Genomic DNA, 17,069 nt, shown 5'->3' with positions numbered 1-17,069 from the left:
GGGTATGTTTGTACGGCGATTCGTGTGCGCTGGGTTGTGCAATAGGGCAGTGTTGGGTTCTGAGTTGTGTTTGAGAAAGACTATATGTATGTGTACGTTTCAACGGTCCAGAAATTGTGACATGTTTTTCACTGTGAGATGAGATGAATACGGTTTGTATGTACAGTCGCCTTTTATTCTTACAGGAAGTTTCGGAGGCGGGGAAGTAAGTTGAGGAGCGGCCTCGGTACATGTACCTTGCATGTATATCGGCTATACGAGTCATGGGCATGCTGGTGTGAAGTCTTACTGAGTCGTCTATGAATTGCCCATCAAACACACCTGGAAGACGGTGCTTGTGGATTACTGGAATTTGCAACAAACATACCTCCAGGGATATGTACTTGTGGATCTATCATTTTGTATGCATTCTGGGACATAAATTTGCACCCGTTTTTCTCGTCTGTAGGGTGCCAACGGCCTTGAATGATGGATCAAGAATTCCCAATCATGGTAAAGACGTGTTACAAGCGAGCACGAAGCTGCGAATATCAAATAAAATACAGCCGCTATCAACTCTATGACCTTTCTTGGAGAAGGAGGTTTCGAGTGTGGTAATCGGAATCGGAATGAGTGGTCAAGGTCCCGAGAGATGCGCTAGTGACGCATCTCGTACTTGACGCGATTGGTACTATGCAGGTCCGCCTCCCGCAACCCCAGAAATACCCCCCTCCCACGTTGCGCACCGCGACGGCTGGCTAGACCTATACCTTGCGCTTCCAGCATGTGGGAGTAGAGGCGCACACACTCGATTTTACATTGCTTCCAAGTCGGCACCATGGACACGATAGCAGTCGCCCCCAAGGCGTCGGCGCTGGCGTCGCCCAAGATTGTTAAGAATGCTAAGGGCAACATTGTGCCCAGTAGCCAGATGGCGCATATCGAGTATGGCTGTGGTAAGACCGCTGCTTCATCACGCACATCCAGACGGCGCTGACGACCAGCCAGAGCATATGGGCGAAATGTTCGAGAACGCGCGCAAGCAGACGCTCCAGCACTACCGGGCCATCCTCCAGAACATCCACGAGAAGCCGAGTATAATAGCCCAGACATATAATGCGACGTCGGATTCGAAACCCATCGTCTCACTCAGGCCATTGTTTCTGTGCTTGCAATGCCCCAACATCATGACCGAGGCCGACCGCGACCTACATTTTGAGACCAAGTCGCACTGCTTCTGTAGGTACCACATTGTGCGCGGGATGCGCAAAGGCTAACGCGCAGCAGCGGTTGAATCGCGCGATGGCAATGTATACTGCGGTAACTGTCAGGACTTTATATATGACGAGGCGCTGGAGATTCTGAGGTTACAGAAGGGTGCGCATATCATCATGATACGGCTTGAAGCAACACCAGTCGGCTGACGACATTACAGGGAAGAAGCGAAAATACGAAGATACGACTACGACCGAGGACCATAAGCTCGTCATCAGCAATTCGACCTTTCTCCCCTGCCGAGCGATAGGCCTGCGCGGTCTCTACAACATGGGCCAGACATGCTTCATGAGTGTCATCCTACAGACTCTCGTCCACAATCCTTTTATACGCAACTTCTACCTCTCCGAAGGGCATAAGCAAACAGACTGTGAGAAGGAGTCGTGCGTGAGCTGCGCGCTCGACGAAATGTTTGTCGAGTTCCATTCGGCCGAGAAGACGGAGGGCTTTGGCGCTGTCAGCATGCTCATGGGAAGCTGGCTAGCCGGAGAGGCTCTTGCAGGTTATCAACAGCAAGACGCCCACGAGTACATGCAGTTTATACTCAACACCCTGCATCTTGCAAACGGTGGATCAACAGACGATTCGGAGGATTGCAAATGCATTATACATCAGACGTTCTGTGGGAAGCTGTCAAGCACAGTAACATGCGACAGCTGCCGAAATGTTACCACAGCACAGGATCCCTACATGGACCTTAGTCTTGACGTACGGATCCAGAGCAAGAAGCGAAAGATGAACGTCGAAAAGGGTGAAGAAACGCCTTTGGATCTCCGCGACTGTCTCGAGCGCTTTACCGCAAAAGAGAAACTCGGCTCAGCAGAATACACATGTAGGAATTGTGACAGCCCGCAAAACGCCACCAAGCAACTTAGCATCAAGCGATTACCACCAGTGCTATCCATCCACCTCAAGGTACCGTCACCCGAATCCTTCGAACCCTCTTTGTACAATAAACTAACATACAATTCCAGCGTTTCGAGCATACCAAATCCACATCGTCCAAGATTGAAACACCCGTTCGCTTCCCAGTCAAGCTAGATATCTATCCTTACACCGCTGCCCATAAGGCCGCCCTGCGTGCGGCAAAGGCGTCCGGTATCCCCGTTACAAATTACAACATCAACAGCCCTGCCAACGCTCTCGTCTACGAGCTCAGCAGCGTCATTGTGCACAAGGGCAAGATGGACTCTGGGCACTATATCAGCTACAGCCGCGAAGGAAGCGATTGGTTCATGTTTGACGATAGCAAGGTTGTGCTTGTCAGTGAGGCAGAGGTTCTCGCTGCCGAGGCTTATTTGCTGTTCTACATGGTGGGAGGACTCGAGGTCTGAAGGAATACGTTGTTATCTTTTTTTCCTGGCTGATTTCGGTTTTCTTTTCTTTCCTTTCTCGGGCCTTTTATTTGTCTCGTGTTTTCTGTATCGGGTGGGGAGGTATAGTACGCATATTCTGGGCGTTTGATGGGCCTGAACCTGGCGTATTCGGGAGAAATAGCGCCCTTGTCCTTTCCTTTTCTCCTCATATTATGGCTTGTTCAATTCATTCTTGTTCATGAAATCTTCATCGTGCTGTCGTCTGTCGTTTGGATCTTACCGCATCTCCATCACCCATCAATCACACCCAACTCACAACATCTTCCCACGCTCCAACACTCTATCCGACAAACCACGACGCCGCATATCGGGCGCTCCCCCCCCACCGTTTCAAGCAAAGCATGTAACCAAATAAAAAAAAACCGGAACCCTCCCCCACCACCTTGGGTTACTTCCACACCGCAAGCGTGCAAACGACGAATCCTTCTCGGTGTTTCTTACGGCCTTGGAGCTCGATCGCATAATCAAGTCGTCGGTGCCCCCGAAGCGATAAGGATCATCTCCTTTGACTCCCAAATAATAAAAAAACTATCCTTTAAAAGCAAATCGAAACAGCCCAAAAAAGGGAAGTAAAGTATTTCCCCAAGTAGGTAAAAGTTGAATATACCTTGTGTGTTGTAGAAAGAGAATCAATCATTTGCAAACGTGATTTGTCGGATAGTGCGTGTGGTCCTTTTTTTTTGCCTGAAAGCAGCTCTTACTTGCTACGCACGTACATCGTTTTTTTTCTGGGGGGGGGCGCGCGCAAATCAACCGGCTGATCCTTTCTCACATCATATCCAACAATCGCGAAAAAAAAAGGTATCATCATTTACATATTAAGAACACTGTTTATCTCACACAGACACACACATTTAAACCCAGCAAACCCACTTCCTTCAAAAAATTCGCATGTTATTCATGAACAGCCTCTTTCAGCCTCCGCGGTTAGTATTAGACCTCCCCGGGAATAACGCCGAAGCGGAAGGGGGGGGGGGAGAGGGTCGCGGGCGGCGGTTATGGGAAAGACCCGCGTCCCGGGTAAAGGCCCTTTTTTTTCTTCTCGTCTTTCCCCCTTCTTTAAATCCGTTGATAAAAACTCCACTTATGCAACTGCACCTCGGAAAGGAAGCCGAGGAAGGATTTGGATTTCATGCATTTCGGGGGGATCAAAAGGAGCCGGATTTCAGCCTTATTTTGTTCTATTTTGCTTTCGTTTTAGGCAAAGTTGAGGCAATTAGGATTCTAATACTATTCTAAAGCGGGGGTTGTCGTCCCTTATCGGTGTGCCCATCGGTGTGATATCCCGGATAGGCGTTAATTTGTAACATTAGATAGGCAAAGAGAGGCCGTTTGGGTTCGTATAAGAAGGGGAGTCAGGCCCTGCCTGATGTCCCTCTTCCACTCATCCAGCCTGCATCATTTCTCTTTTCTTTTGCAACGTTCAACATGATTATTAACTTTTAATCCCTTGCTATGAGGGAGGCGGCGTAACGTGTTTTCTCAAGCAAATGGACTCTTAACGTTTGGACTACTGCTATCGTGTCTTCCTTCCTCAAACATGGTCTCGATTTGCGTATTCACGCGAATACCTTTTACTGCCGTTCCTGCCGTTCCTGTCTCGGCAGCATTCAGGCTTTCGTTGGAGAAGAGCGAATCTTCGGAGCCGTTGGCGCGAGTATGAGATTGCAGACCGCCGGTGCTGCTGGTTTGATGGCTGCTGTTCATCTTTGATGAATGGAGCCGGTTCTCGCTAGCCTTGCGCCGCGCAGACGAGAGCTCGTAGTGCCGACCGCCATAGCCGCTTGAGCTGCCCTTTGTGGTGTTGGTTCCGAGAAGGGTAGAGCGTAGGGCGGGAAGGCACGTCGCTATGATGGCGATGGCGGTTTCAATCATGGAGACCGTGCACGTCAACATTGTTTCGTTGCGCTTAGAGTAGTAGGCACGGATGCCTGTGATACCCGTTAGCAAAGTTTAGGTACGGCCAAGACAGACGACTTACAACTAGCGATGACAACAAGAAATCCAAGCGCAAAGATGGCGGCCACACCAAGCTTTTGCTTGAGTTTCATCTGCAGTCGGGATACCATTGTAATGGGAAGGGCGATGATGATTACGTCAGTGAAGATGTTAACTGCCGTGCATATCAGCCCTATCACAAAAAAAGAAACTAACGCAAGAGTCATGGGGAAACAGGGGCATCTGCGTCAACTTACAAAAAATGGTAATCCAGTAGTTGATCTCTGCAGCTCGTGGATCACATTGATCTACACAGGGTCAGCCCAAGTTCACTCTACAAATAGCATACGTGTGGGGAAAGAAAAGGTGTTTGACGCACATGCTGGGTTATTAGACCATCGCTTATCGTGTGGATAGCATTGGAAGAGGATATCGAAGAAGATGATGAGATATGTGACGGCCAAACCACCCAGCGCAACATTATACACAGTGACAAGTCGCGATCCTGGCGCGGCAAGACTCTTGTAGAAGAAGACGAGGGCGAACTTGATGGCCCAGAGAGAGGTAACGTAGAGTGTTGATCCAGGGATAATCATCTGCATTATGCCTTTGAAGTTCTCTGGCGATATTGATGGGATCTGACTAAGACCTAGGTTCCACATGTGTTGTTGGATGGCGAGGTCCCCGATGAGACACAGCAACGAGAGTACAACGAGGTAGTCGTCGATGCCGAACCTGCCGACTCTCTTCCATCGCGTCCACATACGCAGAGCGACAAAAGGAACCGTGGATATCGTACAAATATACCATGACACCTACGACATCGTCAAGCGTTGGACGTGGAGATTGAAAGGGGTGAAGAGGGGGGAGAGGACTTACCACCTGGCCATGTTCTTGGGAAACCATGGCGCACTTCTCCGTTTTTTTTCGCACACCGACTTGGACCGACCTGGACCGGTGAAGGCTTATGGCTGTCAAACTTGACAGGTCCACACACACTCCTAGACCTCTTTAGCAGCGAATTGAGGCGAGTGTTCTATGAGTGCAAGGCGCGAACGAGGGTGACTGCGACGAACAGCGGGGACGTGACGCGAACAGCGCCGATCTTTAAGGATACCTCCACAGATAAACCCCTAAGATGCCTCATATGACAGAGGTGCCCTGAGAAGATCATTAAGGACGGGTTGTTGCAAAGTGCTAACTTGATTGCGCAAGTGCAAGGGCGCGGATGCCGACAATTCTTACGCGGGAAGTCGGCGTCCAGCGAGTGGCCAGATGGTTAATGCAGGCGAGGAAATCGACTAGGAGATGGCAATGGTCAAACAGACATGATGGGCTCATCCTGGTCGTTGTGGCGAGTCACCTGTTCGCTCGTGCAATTGACGATTCAGATGGCTATGGCAAAGCTACCCTATTTTTTCCTTCTCATACGGCGGGTGGCCTGACAAAAACTTTATCGACAGTGCCGTATTCTCAGGGACCTAGGGCGACGGCGCGCAAAAATGCAGAGGTCGGGACGTGGTAGACCCGAGCATCCGTGGTGGTTTGTGGCGATGCCACGGCTAAGAGCCGAACATGGCGTTGTCGAGCATGGCAGTGTCGAGTAGCGAAGTGGGTGTGGAAAGCATGAGCTCGGAGTCTAGCGCTTCTAGTCCTTAGACCGGATCGATAAGGCGGGGGTCGCGATTGGTAGGATTCGCTTAGTCCGGCCAGAACGATGGAACCTGAGTCGGCCCCGTCCATGGGCCCACTCAGGACCTGCATCAACGGAGATGAAAAGACTCTTCCACGAGGGCCCCATTAAACTATTGCCTGGCAAGACTTCGGCATTTTGGCAGTGACATGGTCCTTCTTACAATTGGCGGTAAGATTCGAGTCCCTCCAACTTGGTCCCGCCAGCATGGTGCCCTAAGTATATAGCCATGTGGACGCCCGAACAAGATCTGCACCCACCACCCAAACTCTATAGTTCCCTCCTTCAGCCATCCTCCCTGTGTCCTGCATCATGAGGGTCCCGTCTTCTCTTATCAGTGGCCTACAGAGCCTCTCGCTTGTTGGCGTCCTTGGTCAGGCCGCTGTGGTAGGCGCTAACCCACTCCCGCCCAAGGCCGCAAGGGCGGTTGTCGCAGACGGTGTAGCGTCCCTCCAGGACGGAAGCGTTAAGGGCTTTACCGATTCCAATGGCAATTCCGTCTTTCTTGGAATCCCATTTGCTGCAACTACCGGAGGACAGAACCGGTACGTAATACCCTGCTGCCACGTGCGCCTGACCCGTGTGTACTGACTCTCCTCTGCAGATGGAAGGCTCCTCAAGATGCAAGGAGACTGAAGAAGGGCGAGGTGCTCAATGCCACAAAGTACGGGCCAACATGCCCGCAAGCAATCACCACCACGACGTGGTCCCAGCAAGGCGAGGATTGCCTGAACCTCAACATCTGGGTGCCATCTATACAAGCCCAGGCAAAACGTGGGCCTCCACCTCCCCCTTGTGCTTGTCATCCTCAACCTAACCCACCTCCAGGAGGACCTCAGGCACCACCACCACCGCCATCAGCAGATGGCAGTTCTGGTCTTCCTGTCTTTGTGTACATGTATGGCGGCGCCATGGTGACAGGATCCAGCAGCAACCCCCAACTCGTCGGCAGCAATTTTGCCAGCAAGGGTGTTATCTTTGTTAGCTTTAACACACGTGAAAGCCTGTGGGCCTACCCTAATTCGGCCGAACTGGCGGGAGGCAATGAGTCGCAAAACTTTGGCATCCTGGATGTTGACAAGGCCTTGCAATGGGTCCGTGACAACATTGCCCAGTTTGGTGGCAACCCCGACCATGTTGTCTTCGGAGGTCACTCCTCTGGCTCTGTACAGGTCGACCATTACCTATGGAACCACCCTGATACTTGGCTTGCCGGTGCGGTTCAGATGGCGGCCAACGCAAAGTCGGGTCCGGCTGTGGCACCTACCAACCAAGCCCTTGATATCGTCGCAAAGGAAGTCAACTGCCCTGTTGGTGCGGGTCAGCTTGACTGTCTCCGCAAGGTCGACATGTACGCTTTCCAAACTGCTGGCTTCAACTCCACCTACAACACGTACTTTACTCCAGTGGTCGACGAGAAGACCCGCTACCAGGACTACGAGGCTCGCTTCGCAGCCGGCAAATATGCGTCTCATGTTCCTCTCCTGACAGGTAACTCTGACAAGGAGGGAGCTGTGTTCAGTTTAGTTTATGGTGGAGAGAACACCGACTTTTCCAAGTGGATCAACACATTCGATGCCGATGTTGCCAACATCCCAGATGAGGTCCTTTTGAATGCATACAACGCTGCAGACTTCAGCAGTGTCTCGGCAATGAGCGGCGCCCAGTACGGCGACGCGCGCTTCTTCTGCCCCGTCGACTACCTCGTTGATGTGCGTAGCCAGAAGCAGGATACCTGGATCTACCGCTTCTTTGGCGACTATGCCAACATCCTTCCTCTGCCCGTCTCCCCACCCACCCACGGTGCTGAGATTCCATTCTTCTTCGGCGGCAATGATGCCTTTACTGGTGTCGAGAACGTGAGCGCAGAGGAGCAGGCCCTCGCCGACTTCCAGAACGACTGGTTTGTAAACTTTATCAAGAACCCCAAGGCCGGTCCTGGATGGGCCAAGGCCTCTCCCAAGAGTGGTGCCATTGGAAAGTTGGGCGTACCAGGAAACGAGCTCGAAATCGAGGTTAGCAACACTGCTGATTTCAACGCAAGGTGCCAGAGTGTGTATAAGCCGTACTTGCCGTTGTATCCTGTTGTCCAGAGCGTATCTGGCAGCAACTAGACATGATTGATGAAGTAAATAGACTACAATATCATACGTAACTAATTATAATATTATAACAACGACGCAAGCGCATCAAACTTGGAGACCATGAAGATTGAGTCTATTGCAGTGATGGGTTGCTGAGATTAGCCCAGGAGACGTATGTGATGAAATCTTTTTGACCTAGAATGTTGTTGAATATGGATGTTCCAAAGCTTCGGACTCGGGCTGCTGACGTTAGGCTAGCAGACAATCTGCAATCGCACGGCGCACCGTTTTTTGGCAGTCCTACCAGTCGAGCGGCAACAGCAGTGGCGCGGGGGCGGCCCCGTCTATGCCGACACTACGGTAGCTTTTTGCTCAGGGTTGCAATTGCCACACCACCGGGGTATGTCTGGAACGACATGAGAACCAATGCGATTGTGCTTGCCGCATTACTTTGGATGTCACATGTGAAACTTGCACGTGTGCACATGTACAGCCCTATAGTCGACGTGGAGATGTCAAGGAAATCAAGGGTCCAAAGGTGTAAGTAGTGTAGCGCTAGAAGGGCGGCAGATGTGGGAAAGGATGGATTGCTGATGGGGGCAGGTCGAGCGAACAGCGCGGGGACAGCCACTCGTCTTGGCGTTGAACGCTCCCTCTAAAAATGCAGACGGGGCAGACGGGGCAAGGGGGGTAACGCCTTCCATTATGCAAGGCTGATCGGCAGCTCCTTGAACGGTGAGAATTATGTAATATCGCGGTTGGATCGGTCGTATCTCACTTTGCCTGCACCTGCGCGACTTTAGATCAAAGGGGGGTGGCACATGGAAACCTTGTTGCCGCCCCCGCGCGCTAGTTCGAGGGGTGTCGAGTTTGAGCTTGTGCCTTTTGCCGCATGCCTGTGAAGACAGTTGGCAGTGTTGGTGTTGTTGTTTATTTGCAAGAGCGTTGCCTGAAAACTGAGGGTTTCACCTCGTCCTGTCCCGCGTTTCTCAGGCCGCCCGTCGGTGTAGATACTGTGTACGTATGCAATGCTTTTTTGATGGAATTGATCTCTGCGCTTTGCGGGCCTCAACCGGGGACAGTGCCTCGTACTTGACTGCTAGCTTGGTGGTTGATTGGACGGCGCTGTTGGCTTGTCGCGTCGCCTTTTGCTGCGCGCTAAGTACTGCCTACACTGTGCATATGGTCATTTCGCTACAAAGAGGAGCATGCCGAGAATGCAATAGAATCGTCAAGGCTGTATATCAAGTCAGCGAACCAAAACCGCCGACTGACAGCTGGAGCACGACAAGGTACGCCCCGGCCCTGGCAGCGACAGTGAGTCTGAGTGCCAACATGCGGATCAACATTCGGCCCGCAATGCCGCCTAACAGGCTTAGCGCACCTGTGCCACTACCACCGCCATTTGTTTCTCGCAAGGACCTGCTAGACTTCGCCTCTTTGTTGGCTAGCACACACGCCTCCAGCCAGGCTGGGCACACAATTCCAACATGTCCTCGTCCTGCGGCTTCTGCCTCACCTACCCCATCTACTGTGCTATTTAAGATTAGTAGGCTTTGCGATCGAGATGCCTCTACACATGCCGCCAAAGAGGTCTAGCCTTGCGCCCCTTTGTGGTCCATGGGAAGACCCCGTCGCCAAAGTGGTAGGTCAGTGACCCATGCGGAGCCTCATCTCAGCTCCTCGACGCCTCTGTACAATTGCTTCTTTTTTCTACGCATCCTGCAAACGCCCACATTCTTATTTCACCCGTTTTGATAGGCGATCGTCTGGACCCAGTGGATGCAAACTCGGGTCCGCCAAACGCATGGGCTGACCCACGCGGCACCCGCGTCTTCACATTGCACGCTGCACGCCTAAGCCCTCGCAACGTCTTTTCTTCTGCCGCCTGCCTGCAATCGTCCTCTACACCCAAACACCATGCCCACAGCTCATGGCCGCCAACGTACTCACCAAAACGACCTGTCGCAACCCCGGACCGTATACGATCGACTCCAGGACCACCGTCAGCTAGTCTGGTTGCCATGTGCCGTCACCTCCCTCTTAACCACACGCCATCTCCTAGTCGAGGCAAATCTGCATTATCCTTTGCAGCTGTACATCTGCCAGATTATCGCCACTGCCCTTCTCGCTTTCGTCTCACACCTATGGCGGAAAAATGATCAAGAGTGCAGCAGCGAGCAAGACCAACCGAGACGACCAATCCAAGCCTCACTTTTGGTGGTAGCTTCACACGCCTTGCAAGCAGTAGCAGCGCTATGCATAACCCAAGCGGTATTGCACACTTCAAACCTGCCCCTGCTGTGCATGGTGGCAGTAAGTTTACTCCATCTTGCTGCAACCCGCATTATGCTAATATGGCTAGACGATTGCATTCTTCGTTGAGGGGTTGATATTGCACGTGTTCAGTTACACATCCCGCTCAGGCGTAGATGCGCTACGTTTGGGCATCCACCTCTTGGCTTGTACCGGAATTCTGTCGGTAGAGTATCGCCTCATGGTGCCAAGCTTGATAACATCAATCTTAGCCATGCTCTTGCTTGGCTTGGCGAGTGCGTTGAGGAAGTTGGCCTCGAAGCATTATCCAGGGGTTTCGCTTAGCCAAAGCACGGATGCCATTTGGTTTGTTACTATGGGGATTCTAATAACAGTATTTTGCGCACTCAGCGGTTGGCCCGATGAGCATAGAAATCCGCTTGACAGGGAGAACTTGCTGTTGCGTACGTTGAATGCCTTTTCAACTGGAGCAGCGCTATTGATAGGAGAGTCGGTGTTGTTTCCTATAGAGACAATCGGTGATGGTCGATCATCCGGCTACACCGCATCGCAACGCGTGAGCGATGTGTTCACACAGCTAACAATGACAGCCATCATTGGCTGTTTTACTACTCTTTCGCTGCGCCGCTCCTACTCCAGTTGGTATCAACTGTGCTTCTACTTCCTTGCAGTCCTGTGCATCTGTGGCCATGAAGTCTACAGGTCAAGTTGGAAGCAAGCAAGGCAATCGAAAGATCCCCATGGAAGCTACGATATGGTCCCGTGCGAGCCCAGAACTCGATCAGACGATAGCGAGGAGGCCGGAGAAGCAGATACGCTAGCGAGCCGTCCAGATTACAGCCACGGCTTCCGCTCGTCTTTCAGCAGCATCATGTTAGTCATGATATGGACTGCGTATGTAAGCTTTAACTTTGGACAACGCCAATACCCACGCATCGAGCCTCGATTGGATCTCAAGTACGAGGCAAATAGCCCTTTGGAGGTTGTTATCAGCATGTACAAGGAGCGGACAGAAGACGTGGCCTCGCTTATATCGAAGCTACATAGCATGCCGCAAATGTCGCAAGCTCTTGTTACAATTTATCTCAAGGATGGCCAGGCAGACGAAGAGAAGGTCAAGCAGGAAACAAAGGCGCACAACGTCGTCAAGCTTCCAAACGTGGGAAGAGAAGCCGAGACGTACCTCAACCATATCGTCAACCGCTGGGACAAGCTTGCAGAGCGTACTATCTTCCTTCAAGCCGACATTCACAACCCACGAGAGTTTTATCCCTTTTTCCAACGGTATTTCCGCGCAAACCAAACTGGTTTCCTCAACCTGGGATGGGCAGGCAATGTTTGTCATAGTGACGACTGTGGCGATAAACAGGGCTGGCAGGATGAGACATCGCTATTTCCAGAGATTCAATCAAGGATCGACCACTCGGTGCGCGATGGTGTGCTGCTCAGCTACAAGGGCCAGTTCGTTGCTACCGCTGCGCGAATTCGCGGCATTGACAAAGCAATATACGACGATCTCTGGAAGCTTCTTGTCGACGAGAAGAGCTGGGCGCACAGTGAGCCCTATCTGCAGGACCGAGAAGATGCCATGAGCAAGCCTTGGTTCGGATATACAATGGAGCGGATATGGAATGTCCTGTTCCAATGCTCAGACATGGACGTTGCATGGAAATGCCCTACGCTGCTGAGCGGTTGGAGACCTGGTGGCAGCATTGCCGACTGCCAATGTTTCGATACCGAGCTGGTCGAATCATGAAATGTGCTATGAGGCCTTTGTTCGTCTCTTTGTTTTTTCCTTTGTTATGATGCCCCCCTTAGATCATGAACGGCGCAAGCATGTCGCTTTTGTCTCCCGCCCTGGAGCCGCCGCTATTTAGTTAATTTTAGACGGCCGTCGACAAGATCAAATACAGACTATTTTTAATGGATGCGAAAAGAAAAAGAGCAACTACCGGTTTAGTCGCCCACGCACATGCCAGAAGGGAGCCTTTTACTTTTGGCTTTGGGACGGGCAACATGTGGGCATTCCGCGTGCGTGGAACGACAAGCCGATATGGTTTTCCGGACGTGTTTGAGAATGTGAAACCTGGAGGATTGACGGACGCAGGAGGTTCTGAAGCGCCAAGGTGAAACGTGTCACAGCAGCACAGCAGCAGCGCAGCAGCAGAGAGTCGGCTAGATCTACGACACGTGACACACTAATCCTTTTCGCGAGGCGGCACGGGCTCTGTGACGGATCCTTGCGGCAGGCACGCAGTCAGCAGAGGCACCATCCATGACTGACTCGCCCCTATCGCACGGCAATGGCGTCGCAGATAATCCCCTTTTCATCGAAACACGCTGCCGTGAACCCTTGGTGTCAGCACGAAGGAACTTTGCGGTGCCACTTTAATCCAATTTGCATGTTGAGTCCGTTGTTGTGGGTTACGACGACCAGCCTGTTCCATCATTTTAACTAGCTGCGACTGACCGGCCTCGACAACAACTAACCTATATAGCGCTTACTCGGGCACTAGACGTCCACCGTTTCCTTCTCTCTAAATTCAACCCTGCATATACTTACTCACACACGCACACGACACATGGCCACGCTACACCAACGAATGAGCAACAAGCTCTCCATGGTCTCCAACCGGAGCTCGGATGGCCTCTACAAGCACCGTCAAAGTCTTCTCTTCCGCGAACTCGAAATCCTTCTTGAACTCACCCCCAGCACATTCAGTTCTCCACTACTGGCGCTTCCAAGGGAAATCCGGGACCAAGTATTCAGCTATGTCTTGCCAGACACTTCGAAGAACCGGCCAGAGCTACACACTTGCCTCTGGAGTGCGGAAATGTCCAACGGAGAGCCTTGGAGACACGACATCTTCGGATACGGACCCTCGGTGCCCAACGCTTTGCGCCTTCACCCGGGGCTCCTTTTGATTAACAAGCAAATCCGTGAGGAACTGCTGCAAAACTATTTCCGGTGCAGTAAAATCACACTCCACGCAGAGCTGCGCAACACGCGGACCAACAATGAATATTTCGAGTTCTCGCAGCACATCCTTAGACTACCCATGCTAAAGCACACAACGCACGTTCGCTTCTATCTCGAGTGGAACTACACGACGCTGAGAAACGGCACCCGAGACCGGATGCTCAAGGACCAAATGCGCATGACGTACAATCTACTGGCTTCCATAGACAAGATTCTCCAACCCCTACCAAACATTGAGACAATCGAGCTGTCGGTTCTCTTCTTCTGGAAATACCGCAGCGGCAAAATGTACAGTCTCTCCATGCAGGATCTCTTTGACCTTGAAGGCGTCTTCAAGCGCTGTGCTGAGCTGCGGTGGCTGGGCCTACTCGGTGAAAATGATCTCCCTGGCAAAGTCAAACATACAACCTCTACTTATCTCAGTCCTTCATCCGCGATACCACAAACATCATCAGCTGGTGTGGGATACAAGATGTCGACAGAGCGCAAAGGCACAGAGCAGAGCGGCGGCATGGAAATCTGCATCAGTCGCGATCTCAGTGATGCCATGGAGGAGCGGCGAAAGAGCACTGTAGATTTCTTTGGCAACTACGAGATTGGTGAGCCGTTGCCTCTACCGTCGTACCGACATGGCGCCATGATATGATTGGGAAAGAGCCAGCTACGACCATTTCTCCTTTTCTCTCACACCACCTTTTCTTTTTTCTTCGTCTTCTTTTTTTAACTGGCAAAAGTTCGGTTCAGTGAAAAAAATCAGGCGCATTTCCAGCAGATGAGACGCTTACAATATTATAATGCATAATTCGGCGTGTATAGGGGCATAGCATATATGCGTTACAGGATTTTAGTGTACAAACTTCGTTTTCGACTGGTAGTCGGTCCTGGGAAATGTAAAGAATGGCTAGGCGCCTACAAAGAATCACTGTCCAATGCGTATTGTCATACCTCATGCAGTGCTCCAATTTCACCTTGCAGATAGTAGGCACTGGAACGAAAGCCAGGCCCTATGGCAAACAACACACTATTCGCATAAGCAGGTTAACAGGCCGTTGGATCCTCTCCCCTTATTTCCGACGATTGAACATCTATTCCGTGCCCAACCACACAACTTACCCATTACTACATCGATCGCAAAGATCGCTGGGGAGATTGCCGGGAGCAACGTCGCTTGTACTACGTACGTACCGGTCCGATCCGCTTCATAAAGCTTGGCAACGAAAACGTCCGTGAGTTGAGCAATGCGGGTTAGCGATCATTTTATATATATAGCTTTTTGATTTGGGAAAGCTATAAGACATATGGTAGCTCTTCCATCGAATAGCCATATAATAGTGCAGTTTCTACCATTAGTTCACGTATGAAATATGTCAGTGAAATCATGGGTTTACGGAAGCGACGAGGACTGTAAGCACTGTCTGCAATGACATACTTCGTTCGACAAAGGTCTTCGCGCCCCTGAAGCCCCTATCACATTAATCTAGTACGAGGAGATATTGCAGTGACCTATCCCGCTCACACAGCACTCAAAAGGCACGGCGGTAAGATTTGACAAGACATTAAAGACGAGAGCCATCTACATAAGAGCTTACCACTCATATACACCCCACTCTCCGTATCCGCCGTCAAAAACCTCCCCGCATCCGCATCCCTCTCCCCATCAACAATCCCAACCAACGGCGCCGCACCCCGACTCGTCGGTTTCGCCCCATCATACACATTGATGCGCCTCGTCATTTCACTCTGCGTGATACCAGGACAAAACGCAAATACCCTCCACCCTCTACCTAGATATTTTGCATGCTGAGCCGCAGTCGCCATGTTAAGCGCCGCTTTACTCAAGCGGTAGGCGTACGATTTGAAGGCGTAGATGGGACTCGATTTATCGAGGCGTGTGGAGATGGAACCGAGGGCTGAGGATATGTTGATGATGCGTGGGGTGCTCCTGTATATGGGAGAGAGTAAAATAGATTAGTAAAATGTAATGAGTGGGATGAGAAAGCGGCTTTTTTTTTGGTGGGAAACTGGGGAAAACACACGCGAAAACGAGAGAGAAAAGCGGTTCGAAAACTTTTACGGTGGCGAAAGGACCAGCGGCGTTTGTAATAAAGGCGTCGACGAGGGACTGGATATCTGTGGTATCTGGATCGCCAGATGAGAAGATTCCAGCGTTGTTAACGAGGACGTCTAGGTGGCCATGGGTTTCCTCGATGTGCTTGGCGGCGGCGACAATGGAGTCTTGTTTCGAGACGTCGATTTAGAGGAATTCAACGGTTCCTGGTAGATTTCGAGATTGGAGGTCTTGAATGGCTTTTGAGCCTTTGAAGGCGCTGCGGCTACCGAGGAGAACGTGTTTGGATGCGTCGGAGAGGAGTTGTTTAGTTAGTTCGAAGCCGATGCCGGTGTTTGCTGGGGGGCTTGTTAGATTTGTGTGACGGTGGGAAGCGTGTTCGGCTTACCGCCAGTGATGAGGACAACGGTCTTGTCAGTAGAAGCCATGTTCGGCGTTGGATGATGTGGTATGCTGAAGTCAGGTGTCGTAGAGTAGATCGGATTGAATCGTTTTGCATTGTGTATTTAATTTATACATGGCGTGGAGACATAACCGGGCCTCTATCTGGGACTTAAGAAACATCATTTCTCGGTCGATCGGTGAAACCGGAAAATCCAGAGATGCCTTTACTACAAAATATCAGCACCACCACAGTATTATTCTGGACAAAAGTCTGAAAAGATACATAAAGTGACTCCGGTTTAACAATAACAGAGGGTACATCTAGATTACCAATGATATTGTAGCAACAATCAATACTTTGAGCAGGCTTTGGACTTTCGGTGTTGGGCGATCTTATCTCCGATTTCATCGGTCGACCGAAGACGACAAGGGAACGACAGGCCGAGTCAGTGCTAGTGTTGGTAAGTAATAAGCTAGCTAAAACAGTTCCGGAACACTGGATAATTAGGATACCGGACATCCGGGACACCGAAGCCATCACAGAACTGCTCTACTTACTACTAAAGTACCACCAAAACCTTGACCAACCTATCCCTCCTGCTGTCTCTATACTTATTACCGTCATTACGGTAGCAAACAAGTTCCCTTGCTATAAAACATAGTAGTACTAGTAGTTATGTAGACTGTAGGTATGTAGGTCAGGTTGAGTATATGCGAAGGACTTAGAGCTGAGAAACTGATATGGATAACCTATCGCAGCTGGGGCTTGATCTTTTCGTAACGTCTACACTACGTTGTCCTTTAGGCTCCTCTTTTCTATGTATTAAGAAGTAAGTTCATTTTCATTGTACGAAGGGATGAGAAAAAAAAAGGGGCTTTCCGATACATTCGGACATACAGGCTGGTTGAAGTTAACTTACCATCATTTTCATTATCCCTGTTTTGATCATCTGTTTGTCCTAGTTTGGTGTTGTACCGTATCAATAGTTTGTAAAAGGCGCTGGGGCATATTGCA

General features: G+C 50.8%; 6 protein-coding genes across 6 annotated transcripts; 4 read left to right on the top strand and 2 right to left on the bottom strand.

The window, feature by feature from the left end:
- Positions 1-817: 817 nt before the first annotated feature.
- Positions 818-2,588, top strand: COCVIDRAFT_16961 (hypothetical protein; the record flags this gene model as incomplete). Its single annotated transcript, XM_014700009.1, has 5 exons — positions 818-935; positions 988-1,218; positions 1,267-1,356; positions 1,415-2,169; positions 2,229-2,588. 5 exons carry the CDS (start codon positions 818-820, stop codon positions 2,586-2,588), a joined length of 1,554 nt encoding a protein of 517 aa, XP_014555495.1.
- Positions 2,589-4,112: 1,524 nt separating this feature from the next.
- COCVIDRAFT_27609 (hypothetical protein) lies at positions 4,113-5,474 on the bottom strand (the record flags this gene model as incomplete). Its single annotated transcript, XM_014700068.1, has 5 exons — positions 4,113-4,561; positions 4,612-4,743; positions 4,826-4,876; positions 4,948-5,383; positions 5,448-5,474. 5 exons carry the CDS (start codon positions 5,472-5,474, stop codon positions 4,113-4,115), a joined length of 1,095 nt encoding a protein of 364 aa, XP_014555554.1.
- Positions 5,475-6,573: 1,099 nt separating this feature from the next.
- On the top strand, positions 6,574-8,375 carry COCVIDRAFT_102174 (hypothetical protein; the record flags this gene model as incomplete). The annotated part of the gene is made up of 3 exons (XM_014700067.1): positions 6,574-6,806; positions 6,866-7,007; positions 7,101-8,375. The coding sequence occupies 3 exons, from the start codon at positions 6,574-6,576 to the stop codon at positions 8,373-8,375; spliced, it is 1,650 nt and encodes a 549-aa protein (XP_014555553.1).
- Positions 8,376-11,205: 2,830 nt separating this feature from the next.
- COCVIDRAFT_27607 (hypothetical protein) lies at positions 11,206-12,378 on the top strand (the record flags this gene model as incomplete). The annotated part of the gene is made up of 1 exon (XM_014700066.1): positions 11,206-12,378. One exon carries the CDS (start codon positions 11,206-11,208, stop codon positions 12,376-12,378), a length of 1,173 nt encoding a protein of 390 aa, XP_014555552.1.
- An 826-nt stretch (positions 12,379-13,204) lies between these two features.
- COCVIDRAFT_27606 (hypothetical protein) lies at positions 13,205-14,248 on the top strand (the record flags this gene model as incomplete). Its single annotated transcript, XM_014700065.1, has 1 exon — positions 13,205-14,248. One exon carries the CDS (start codon positions 13,205-13,207, stop codon positions 14,246-14,248), a length of 1,044 nt encoding a protein of 347 aa, XP_014555551.1.
- A 641-nt stretch (positions 14,249-14,889) lies between these two features.
- On the bottom strand, positions 14,890-16,098 carry COCVIDRAFT_38752 (hypothetical protein; the record flags this gene model as incomplete). The annotated part of the gene is made up of 5 exons (XM_014700064.1): positions 14,890-14,942; positions 15,192-15,544; positions 15,639-15,814; positions 15,872-16,008; positions 16,059-16,098. 5 exons carry the CDS (start codon positions 16,096-16,098, stop codon positions 14,890-14,892), a joined length of 759 nt encoding a protein of 252 aa, XP_014555550.1.
- Between the last annotated feature and the right edge of the window lie 971 nt (positions 16,099-17,069).

The sequence above is a fragment of the Bipolaris victoriae genome (assembly GCF_000527765.1).
Source record: "Bipolaris victoriae FI3 unplaced genomic scaffold scaffold_54, whole genome shotgun sequence".
NCBI lineage: Eukaryota > Fungi > Ascomycota > Dothideomycetes > Pleosporales > Pleosporaceae > Bipolaris > Bipolaris victoriae.
Note: the sequence above shows the minus strand (reverse complement) of the source record. Positions and strands in the feature narration are given on the sequence as shown.